The sequence below is a fragment of the Poecilia latipinna genome, unplaced genomic scaffold, assembly GCF_001443285.1.
Source record: "Poecilia latipinna isolate Pla-1442-1.1 unplaced genomic scaffold, P_latipinna-1.0 Scaffold773, whole genome shotgun sequence".
Taxonomy (NCBI): Eukaryota; Metazoa; Chordata; class Actinopteri; order Cyprinodontiformes; family Poeciliidae; genus Poecilia; species Poecilia latipinna.
In genome coordinates this window covers 151,905-163,405 of record NW_015113389.1, presented here as the reverse complement: position 1 = coordinate 163,405, position 11,501 = coordinate 151,905, and the positions used below count along the sequence as shown (strand labels likewise).

The 11,501-nt window shown below is 42.7% G+C and overlaps 1 protein-coding gene across 6 annotated transcripts in view; it reads left to right on the top strand.

Moving 5' to 3' along the window:
- mtss1la (MTSS I-BAR domain containing 2a) overlaps positions 1-10,802 on the top strand; it is a 38,304-nt gene extending 27,502 nt beyond the window's left edge. For 3 of the 6 annotated variants that reach the window (XM_015046313.1, XM_015046316.1, XM_015046318.1), the window contains 9 exons: positions 2,017-2,174; positions 2,284-2,391; positions 3,525-3,622; positions 5,709-5,841; positions 6,807-6,881; positions 7,094-7,249; positions 7,613-7,783; positions 7,924-8,089; positions 9,436-10,802. In XM_015046313.1, coding sequence (XP_014901799.1) covers positions 2,017-2,174; positions 2,284-2,391; positions 3,525-3,622; positions 5,709-5,841; positions 6,807-6,881; positions 7,094-7,249; positions 7,613-7,783; positions 7,924-8,089; positions 9,436-10,256 — 1,886 coding nt within the window. In that variant the 3' untranslated portion in view covers positions 10,257-10,802. The remainder of the gene's footprint in view (positions 1-2,016; positions 2,175-2,283; positions 2,392-3,524; positions 3,623-5,708; positions 5,842-6,806; positions 6,882-7,093; positions 7,250-7,612; positions 7,784-7,923; positions 8,090-9,435) is intronic. The other 3 variants (XM_015046314.1, XM_015046319.1, XM_015046317.1) reach the window with 3 other exon arrangements.
- The last annotated feature ends 699 nt before the right edge of the window (positions 10,803-11,501 follow it).

The following is an 11,501-nucleotide window of genomic DNA, read 5'->3' as shown; positions in this document are numbered from 1 at the left end:
CGAAACAAGTCAGCGTCGGGCCGGGGGACGGGGCCGATTACCGGGCCCCTAACCAGTCGCCGGGCCCTTAAGGAATCACCGGGCCCCTTACGTGGAGTGAAACTGAAACAGTTGAGGGGGAGGGGGGTTAACATTAAATACACCCTTCTCAACAGGCGAGGGCGCACTTTCTCTGTCTATAATCACATATTTCAATGACTTGAAACCATTCCTCCCTCCCTGGCACCTCCAGGCCCGGGCCCCCATCCGGCCCGGTTTGGGGGGCAGCAGCCCCCCTAACCCCCCCCATAGCTCCGCGCCTGCATTGACGACCCTTTTACTGACAGCGTCAGTAAGATTAGCATTTAAACTGTCTAGGTGTTTCGAAGAGATTGTAGATTGTAAAATTACAAGACCCTCACAAGATACTTGTGAGTGGGCATGAAGTGCTTTTCCACATATTGAATATTAGTCTGATTGGATTTGTATCGTCTGGCCAAAGCATGCATTTCCATGCTAGTAGAGTTTAGAAGGCTCCACATATTTGCATTTGCAATGAAAGGAAAGACGATGCCTTTGCCTGACTTGATGGCCCCAAGATGCCACTTTTTGCTAAAGTTTATATAGTAAGATTTTTAGATTTTTTTTTTTTTTAGCTCTCTTATGGTCGTACTTGGAGGATCCAAGTTTGGTAAGACAAACTTGGATCCTCATTCAGTTTCAGTTTTTTGTTGTTGTTTTTTTTTAAAAAGGATCTCTGGGTTTGCTAATTAAAAATTCATAGACACTGAATAACCTAAAAAAAGTAAATAATTCATTTTAGTTAATTTTATAAAAAATAAATATTTCCTGGCCTGTTGCAGTGTGGGATTTTGCCACTACATTAAGACTTTTGGGGTCCAATAAATGCGTGTTATGGTGCTATATTGCCAGTTTCTAAAAGCCCTCCTACAGTAAAGCAGAACTGGAAAACAGTTGGTAAATACTAGATGTAATCATGAGGAAAAGACCTTCAGTACTTAAATTGCCATGACCTTCTGTGACAAATCCAAAAGGTGGGAAAAAATGATGAATCACTTTCCTGTTTCCCGTTTGTTAGCCTCTTGAAACTTTAATGTGATTTAGAAATTCGAGGAAAGTGTGATTTTAATGACAGTTCTTTATGAAAACGGTTTCAAACCGTTTTCATAAAGTAAGAAACTGTTGATAAAAAATGGCCAATGAATCAATCCCTCTGAAGCGTGCCTCTCCTTCACACCTTGACATTTAACTCTACGGTAATGACCGCAGCCTGAAAATTGTTCTTTAAGAAACTCTGAAAGGACAACCAGTCACATTTTTATGGGGCTCTACGTTTAATTAGTGTTCTTAAACAAGTGTGCTCTGAAAGATTGACTTTGTTCCTGTTGATTTATGGTCAACATAAAAAAAAAGAAAAAAAAGAGAAATAGTTTAATTTGAACTATTTATCGTTAAACACACATACGTGTGCTGTCAGTGATTATAATTCATATCACCGCAAAGTTATCAAAGTACCAACGTGGAATTAATAGTGTAGCTGCTTATTTTTAAGAGTCAACTAAAAATGCTAAGATACGCATGCCCTGTGGAGAAGATGTTAAGTTCAGATCATGCAATTAAAGCAGAAATGCGGCATCTCATTAATCATTTTCATCCCTCATGTTACTGTGGTATGCAGCTCCGATCATTCTACCGAGTCTCGTCCTCTCCGGCGTCTCTGCACATCGTCCTTGTTTGATGACTTCTTTCAGATTCCTCCAGCTCCCATGTGCATGAACCATTTAAGTGTGAAGTCTGTCAGTGCATTAACCTCTAGTCCACGGCAGCTCATCACTATTTGTTCTAATCAATGTTTCATTTTTTTTTTTTTCCTTCTTTCCCCTCTCCTTGACACTTTACGCCGCTGCTACGATCATCGCCCGCCCCCCTTTCAATCCTCAATGTCTTTTCCCGACTGTTTATCCGACTCCCGTTTTCCTCCCACGGTTTTGCAAACTGTGCCGCCGCCTCGCTCAGGCCGGGGAAACCTGCGCCCCCAGCTGGACAGCGCCATGCAAGATGTCAGCGACCTGTATCTGCTGATGGAGGAGACGGAGAAGCAGGCGGTGCGAAGGGCACTCCTGGAGGAGAGGGGACGTTATTGTACATTTATCAACTTCCTTCAGCCGGTGGTGGTGAGCAGCGTTTGTGCTTTATGTCCACAAGAGCTCCAAGGCTAAAATCTTCCTGAGCTCTCCTCGTCCTTCGCCGCACGACTTTTGATTTATTGTGTTTTTCGCGCAGAATGTGGAGATTGCCATGCTGGGAGAAATAACCCACTTACAAGCCATTGTTGATGACCTTACCACGTTGACTGAAGACCCGCACAAGCTGCCACCCGCCAGCGAGCAGGTAACAAGGCTGAACTGTTCCTGGTGCTCATAATGCAGTGGACGTAAATGATGTACATTTCACTTCTGCACACAGAAGTGAACGGGAGGGTGAAGGAGGTAAAACAAATCTCCATAGCGCCACAGCTGGAGAACTGCAGAAATGAATGTCATCTCGGGGTCCTCGACTTTCCGTGTTGATCAACAGTCGCATGCAGTGTTTTTGTTTGGGAGGCCAGAAAAAGGTTTTTCCATCCTCCCATCACAAACGTAAACATGGAGCGTTGGCGGAACGCTGCCTGAACTTGAACTGGAACCTCGTGCTTTGTCAGGACGAGATTAAAACCCGTGGCTACATCACAGTCCCACGGAAACTTAGCCGCTCTCTGAGCTGTCTGTGATAGTTGATATGTGACGCTAATCAAAGGAAGTGCAGATTGGAGCTCGGTACATAAAGTAAACGTCTGAAAATTCACAAAACACATCGGTGGTGTCTGAAGACTTTTCTGTTTTTTCCCCCGTCTTAAAGCATAACAGCTGCTGAAGAACTGGTTTGTACCTGAAGTCATGTGATCTGTTCTCTTTTGGTGACCTTAAGCTCCACTCACACAATTTGTGTTAATGGCAAAATATCAAATGTCAAATACAGCGCAGGAGAGGTCTCTGTTTGTTTTCATCTTTAATCCCAAGCCACGGTCTATGAACGAAATAATGCCGACTCCAGCTGCCTGATCGAAACCTTTGAGGTGAAGTAAAGAGAAGAGTCCATAAGATGGAGAGAGAACTGATCAGTTGTTTTTCTATCGGGTTGGATAAAGTAGTAGCAGCATGAATCCCTTCTGTAATTAAACGTTTAATTTGATAAAAGTTTTTCATGTACGATTTTGCTACTTTGATACAAAGATCTGTAGGCTTTATAGACATCTGTAACCGAGTTGACAATAAACAAGGAAGACGTCCTATTTAGGTAAGATACAGCATATATACTCAATTCAGACGCCCGAAAACTTTCCAAATTAACATCTGTGTATCGGTCCACGTTTTATAATTTTCCTAAAAATAATAAATTCTTGCTCTGCATCAGTTGGCGTCAAGAAAACTTTCATATATGACACTTAAACTTGTCATCGTCATTTCTTTGATGGATTTCTGCAGGTAATCCGGGACCTGAAAGGCTCTGATTACAGCTGGTCCTACCAGACTCCTCCTTCCTCCCCGAGCAGCACCAGCTCCAGGAAGAGCAGCATGTGCAGGTACAGCCTATAAACACACACAGGATCCTTTTGGTTCGCTGCAATAAAAATCCTCTGCAGGCATTTCTGAAAATAGATTTAAAACAAACAAACAAACAAACAAACAAAAAAAAAAAACTTCTTCTTTGACTAAGAACTTCCAGGATCTTTCTTAAAGTTATTTACGGCTAGGTCGGTAATGATGGATATTATTAACAGTGGAGCTGTTCTGAACAAACGCATGCGCAATCTTAACATCACTCCACCTCCCAATATCAAAACTTTGAAAGACGTATGTATTAATATAAATTCGATGTGTCATCCTTACTACCTGTGACAGTCGACATGCAGTACCTGTGGTACCTTGCGAGCTCCTCGGCTCCTTGCTCCAGGCAGATTTGTCGTTTTCAAGCTTCTTACAGCCAGATTACGTCGAAAGCTGTCAAACATCACAGGCAGAAAGGCGCCAGCTTACACAGTAACCAAAATCAGCATTTTTTTTTTTTTAAGGCTTTGACAGTTTATTTATAGATGTGCAGTTGTGAGAGGGTCGAGAGAAAAAGCCTGCCTTCAAACAGGACCCCTTGTAATGGGGGAGTTGAAGGGAAATCACCTTGCTTTGCTGTTAAAGTTTCTGTCAGAACCTCAGCGAGGTTTGAGGCAATTAACGCGACACCCTATTTTTAGTTTGTCTGTGTTTACTCACTCACACATGTGTAAATACGCAGCTCGCGTGTTTTAGAGACGATAAAGAAAGGTGTTTTTTTTTCCAAATTTCACCGTAGCATTAGCAAAGCTGCGTTAAACTTTTGTTGGTTTGATTGAACTATTACTCAGCTTTGACATGCAGACCTGTTGACTCATACTGATTAGGTTTTACTGGGTTTTACCATATTGCAGCTCACCAAGGGAATCAGATTGAGCCATAAGTCTTCGTGTATTCCTTATGTTTGTATTAATGTTGGTTTAATTTTAAACTTTCAATCAACACATTGGAACAGATTTGTTTAATCAGGGTGGGAAGATCCCGACCAGAAAAAGAACTATTGAAATAAATCGCCGAAAGCATGAATGCAAACTTCTCGATGAAGCCATGTTGGCCCACTGCAGCCTCCCTACGTGGGTGAATCAAAGCAGAAACACATCTTGCTTTTTGACAGTACAAGTACTTACAGGTGAACAGAGCATGTTATTCAGGGCCAAAGCCCAACAGTGTCCACAGGAGCTCCAGCTGTGGTGAAACTATGACCCAACCATCTCCGCGTTCCAAGCTTGCCCTTGTTAAAGTCACTCAAATCCTTATTCCCGTCCATTCTTTCTGCTTCCAACACATTACCGTCAAGGGCAGAATGTTCTGTTGCTGCACAGTGCTTCTCTCCCACTGCCACGTTGTCAGTCTGATGAGTTAATCTGTGTTTTCAATTTTAGCCCATCTCATGGTTATACTCTGATAGCTGCAGAATCATTAGTGTATCTGCAAAAAAAAAAACAAAAAAAAAAACAGGATTATTTATCAAAGGAGAGGGAAAATAGAAGACGGTCCCTGGTTTTAAATAAATAATGATTATTCAATTTGCCATGTTTAATTTGGCATTCCTCCTTAAGCCTCATTCTAGAGAATGAAGATTAATGAGAAGTGATAACTGCGGATGCGTTCCGTGGGGATGCGAGGAGGGGGAGCGCGGGTGGGGGAGGACGAGCGCCGCGGGAAGGTGCGGAGCGCCTTTCTAAAATGTGTGGGTGACAGAGGAAAGCAACTCTGAACGGAGATAACAAAGCAGGAGACAAAATGCACAAAGCCAGCTCTTAATCTTCAGAGGAGAGGGAACAAAACATCAAATAAAGGGATAATGTTTTAATGCTCTTTGATGCTCCAAAATTAAAAGAATGGCATCGTTTAGCAAGCATTCACGCTTGCAGCTTTTATGATCAGGGTTTTTTTTTTAATTTAGCCTGTCCTGTTTTTTTGCACAAATCCTCTCCTTAAAAAAGAACATATTTCATAAAAAAATAAAAAATAAAAAAAATGAAAAGAATGAAAAACATGACAATATTGATTATGGGATTGTTTATTAGTCACACTCTGTTTGTATGGTTGCGCCAACAGCTTGCTTCAGATGCCCTCAGCGGGAGCGCATCGGCTCAGCAGTGTCTCCTCCCACGACTCTGGCTTCGTCTCGCAGGATGCCAACACCCATTCTAAGCCTCCGTCACCCATGCCCTCCGATATCACCAGCCAGGTAGCTGTCTTTGTTATGATTCTGAAAAATCTCTCTCTCTCTCTCTCTCTCTCTCTGTCTCTCTCTCTCTCTCTCTCTCTCTCTCTCTCTCTCTCTTTTACATCTAAATAATACAAATAAACAGGATTTTGTACTCCAGCAAAACTAGGACCAAAGCAGCCTTGTGCTCCCCAGAGATTCCTCAGGCAGAAATGCTGCAGGGCAGGAAGCAACAGCAACAGCTTCGCTTTCTTGTCAAAGTAACACAGTGCTTTGAAATAAGAATTTACCCTTACGTTTGGATTTTTTTAGACTGATTTTAATATGAGCCGAAAAGTAACATTTTGGTTCTTCCTCTAGTAAATTAAAGCTTTATTTTAATTTATTAGGGGAAGAAAAACATCGCTTGTTTAGATGCAAGTTTGGCCCAAAAAATGCAGAAAGCGAAAAACTACATGTTTTTTTTTTTTTTTTTTTTCCCCCACCACTTTAAATTGCTGCTGTTTCTTAACCAACAATTACGCCCAATCTAGTGTAGCAAGTCTACTTTCTCGTGTTTAAATGTCGGATACAAATCCCTCGTCTCAGCAAGAGCTTGATAGTCAAACAGAGATTTTCACTTTCAATGTAATCATTTGCAAATATGGAGTTCTTATCCCACCGGACTGATAAAGTTATTCAGGCTCTCATGGTCTGAACAGATTGCAGTGTATTGAAGACACTCAGTAGTGCTCCAGCACACCAGCTGATGCAATGTTCTTTTCTGAATAAATGATCTTACAGGCTACTTTATTTTCGATCTCGGCTGCAGTCTATAGATCCCATAAGAGAAAGGGAAGAGAAAAAAAAAAATCCTTCTAGCTAAAGCTCATCAGCGCTCTTTTTTTTTCCCTAACTCCCAACCCTCTTCCTGTTCATCTTTCCCACCTACCTCCTTCTCCTGATTTCCTCTGCAACTCTTCTTTACTTCATCTTCCCTTCCCCAGAAATCCACAAGCTCAGCCTCCTCTGAGGCCTCAGAAACCTGCCAGTCTGTCAGCGAGTGCAACTCTCCTACAGCGGTTAGTACTGCATGCATCCTACCGACGCTCACAGACACGCACTCACACACGCTGATTCGCAGCCCTGTTTCCTCTCATTGTTAACTATGGGTTTAAAATAAAAAAAAAAAAAAAGCCCATTGGCTGCTCACGGCAGCCGCACTGCAGTTTGACTTGGACTACTCCTGGATGTTGAGCGCTCTGACTCAGACTTTGTCTGTCCATCTCCGCAGTATGGCTCATGCTCATCCTTCGGTACCTTCCGCCCTGCTTTCTCTCACACTGGCACCATCAGGCCTCTCTCTGTCATACTCCCTGCGTCCCCTACATTTAACCACTCACCTGGATCCAACAATCCTTCACCCACATCAAAGGTTCCTAGCTGGAAGGTTTGTTTTTGTTTGCAATTTTTAGTTCCGAGTTTGTAGCTATGTTTTTTTTTTTTCTTGCTTCTTTGCATTTTTTTTTTTTTTTTGTGGTTTATTTTTTGCTGCTAACTTCACAATCACCCTCATGCTGTTGCCCACCGAGCTCAGCTTTCCAGCCTTTCCTTCAGATTGTGTGTTAACTGAGAATTAACACTGTCACAGCCTAGCCTGGTCTGCACATATCTGCACACGCCTCTAACCAGTCCCCGAGCCAAATGTATTTAACTGAGAGTACAACTGTTGGATGGTACAAAGAAAAAAAAAACAAAAAAAAACTGGAGATGCAAAGTTGGACAAGCTGTTTAATTTTTCCATCTGCTCCAGCAGGACTGGGCCAAGTCGAGCTCCTGTGAGCCGACGTTGGCCAGCACTCCGCAGCGCAGGAGGGACTTTGTGGAAAAGATGAGAGAACCGCCCAGTCCGCAGGGATACTCCGGGATGCAGCCAGGTGACCTGCACAGAGCAAGAAGCGGCCCAGGAATTATTACAGCCAAGGTACGAGAGACCCATGGAGTTTAAATGTAAATGTCTGTAAATTCATTCCTATGCCTCTGGGATTGAAGTGCGGTTTCAATGCAAATGTGTCGCGGTCTGTGTGCATTTCCTCCACATATCTGATTCTGTGTGTGCTTCAGCACGGAGAGCCCCCGTCTCCAGCAGCCAGTACGCTGGCTATGGTTCTCACCAGAGGCCTGAGCATGGAGCAGCAGAAGAGCAGCAGGGACTCTCTGCAGTACTCCAGCGGGTACAGCACTCAGACAAACACCCCGTCCTGTTCCGAGGACACGATTCCATCGCAAGGTAAACGTCCTCCCGAAAAGCCAAACACTCTGTGAGCTTGACGGTTTTATGTATCTTGTTCAGCCAGCAGTGCCCCACGTATTCAAGGGAGTCCCGGTCAGTCCTGCAGCATAAAGCGCATTTAGTACATTGTACCATTTTAAAGCAGAAAAAAAAAACATACATGCATTTTTGGGGAGGAATTTTACATGACTGTTAGATGAAGTGAAAGGAAAAAGGGGGCTTTTATTATTATTATTATTATTATTATTATTATTATTATTATTATTATTTATTTGTTATTATATAAAAATGTGAAAAGTGTGGAGCTCATAGCAAAATGAAATGAGCTTCTTTCAGAAATCAGTAGTTCACTTTTGTGTAATTTATTCTCAATATAAGTACATCTGTCCTGTGAAGGTCTCACAGGTTTGTTAAAGGGTCATTTGTAAAAGGAAAGGAGAACAATAGACAAGTCAGGGGTAAGGTTATGTGAACATTTATTGCAGGGATAGGTAATTGGATAATTCACAAGCTCTGAAAAGCTCTTTGATCATTGTTTAATTCAGTTTCTGAAAGCGAAAACACTACGGTACGACCGTAAACCAACTTGCCCATTTATTAAGATGCCCAATGAAGACTGTGTATGTTAGCCTCTGTGGTTGTGTGTATTAATGCGTGCTAAGGTATATTTGTTGTTTGACCTATTAAAATAGACAGTTTTAAGAGTTTCTCAAGTATTCCTGGATTTCAGCTACTCGCAGGCGGTTGTTTTTATCCACCTATGAATACCGGCGTTCCACTGCAGAGCCTTCAAACAGGACAACCATAAAGATACAATAATATGGATTAGATGAAAGCATATCTCTGTTCAATTGCTTAGTCTGAGTTTATTGTCCAAAAAAGAATGAGCAACATTTCTGTCTCAATATAGAAACCTGCAGGAGTAATTGCTGCAAAGTATTGACTCTTGGGTGTTGACTAAAAAATTAAGCTGAACTTTTCAGATTTTTATTTAAAAAAAAGAAAAAAAGGAAAAATTAAAAACACATGTACATTTTACTTTCACTTCATCATATGCTCTACTTTGTGTTTATTGTGAAAAAACTGCAAGGAAATGCAGGTTTGGCAACTACATGTAAAGAAGTTCAAGGGGTTTAAATACTTCCCAGCATAGTAATTTCCTAATTACCCTGTAGCCTGTGAAACAAATTTCCCTGAGTCTCAGTGTAGTTACCGTGAACTATAATACAATAAATGAGCTGCAGATGAATCCATCAAAATAACACTTGCCAGAAATTTTATCATTCAGCGTATGAAAAAAAAAAACAAAATAAAAATCCACATGACTCATTCTCTCTTTCTAGGTTCTGATTATGAGTGCTATTCACTCAATGGGGACGCTGACAACGAGGGGCAGCCAGACTTTGACAAGTCCTCCACCATCCCACGCCACAGCAACATTGCTCAGAGCTACCGCCGCATGATTCAAACCAAGCGGCCTGCGAGCACAGCAGGTCTGCCTGCAGGTAAGAGCCTGCAGGGGACTCCTAACGGCGCTGGAGGAAGCAGCCCTGGAGTCATTTCCTCTGGGACGGCCACCATCCGCAGGACGCCGTCCTCCAAAACTGGAGTGAGACGCACACCATCCACGTCTGGTCCCATCCCCATCCGACCCCCCATCGTTCCAGTCAGAACTCCCACAGTGCCAGACTCTCCGGGGTCTGCTAGCCCATCCCCACACCACCTGGGTGGTGAGGAGTTTCTGTACAGTGATGACCCGTCCGCTGGAGACTACATGAGGGCCTCTCCCAAGCGGATGAGTCTTCCTGATACAAGTTGGGGCTATGGAGGAGGAGGAGGAGGAGGAGGAGTGGTGGAGAAGGCTGCTTACGCCCAGCAGGCCCCCGGCATGGCCGCCCACGCAGTCGAGGAAGACCCTCAGCTTGCTGCCAATCGTCACAGCCTGGTTGAGAAGATAGGAGAGCTGGCAGCCAGCGCTCACGCCCTGGGTGAAGGTCAGTACCCGTTCCCCAGCTTGCTGTCGGGGGACACGGCTCAGCATGCACCCCAGGTGACATCGTCTGTTACCCAGGAGGACGTGGATATGCTAAAAACCATTCGCCGCGGGGTGAAGCTGCGCAAGACGGTGACCGACGATCGGTCGGCTCCCAGGATCCTTCGGTAATTCAAGCAGAGGGAAGCCCTCGAACACAAACTGAAGCACCCGTAGACTGTGGCACGACGGACAAGAAGGACAAAAGGTGGCCAATGAAAGCCAGTTGACAAATAAAGAGACTTTGAAGTATGTTAAGTAATTTCATGTCATGTATGTATTGCGTTCGTACAAAGTAATCCATTTATTTTCTTTTTGTTGTCATTTTTATTTTTTGGTTTGGTGAGCTGTGTTGCTGTGCATCTCCGCTTCAGCCCAGTTTTTCCCAGTGGTCCCAGTGTGCAACACATTACACAGCTGAATGCTCCTACTATTAATACTACTTTGTGTGCATTTCTCAGTGACCACGGCCACCTGTCAGTGGAAAGTGGGTGACACAGTGCTCTGTGAGCCTGTCTCGTTCCTCGTCGTTGCTGTCCGGGTATTACTGATTTGTTTCGTAAGCTGGACAGCAATCGTGTAATTTCATGTAAAAATAGAAGCGATATGGCAGTGTTTATATTGCTGTACTGTACTGTCAATATATTCTGCTATTAAACTGGCTTTTTACTGAACAACGGCTGCATTGTTTTTGCTGCAAAATTATTAAAATTATTCTTCATTAGAGTGTGACGGTTTTTAAATTATGCACATTTGTTTGTTTGTGGTTGCTGAAATGTGGAGCAGCAGTTATTAAGAACATGGATTAATTAGGATGTATATTTAAATGTGCAATGTGCTCCAACTATTTCCCTTGCCTTTTGAAGTTCTTCGTTTCCTACTCAGGTTTTTTCAGATGTGTAGATTAATTAGAGTTTTATTTCCTCAAGAGCCCTCTTTACTGTAAATATTTATGCAGAAGTTAATCAGCAATTTTTTTAGTTGTTATTTACTCACTACATTAATGATACTTTTCCAGCTTTTTAACTTCAAAATATATGACCGTATTTTTCCTTGTCAAGGCTGCAACGACGTTTATGAGTATGTAATAATTTAAACAGACGAGTGGGGGCGCCGGAGGCCCTCCGGCGAGGTTAAACTGGTCGAACGCTGATTTTGGTCATTAATGTGAACCTTACTGGTGTTTGACGTCAAAGATTACAAGGTAGGTTCAAATGATACAGATGTAGTAGGGCAAATTTTCTGCATTTGTGAAAAAAACAGAAATGTAAACTGAATATATTTCAGTGATTCTTGAGAAAAGGGACAAAATAGGTCCTATGTATAAAGCACAAAATTTGAATAAAATATACACAAAATATATTCTTTTCAAATATC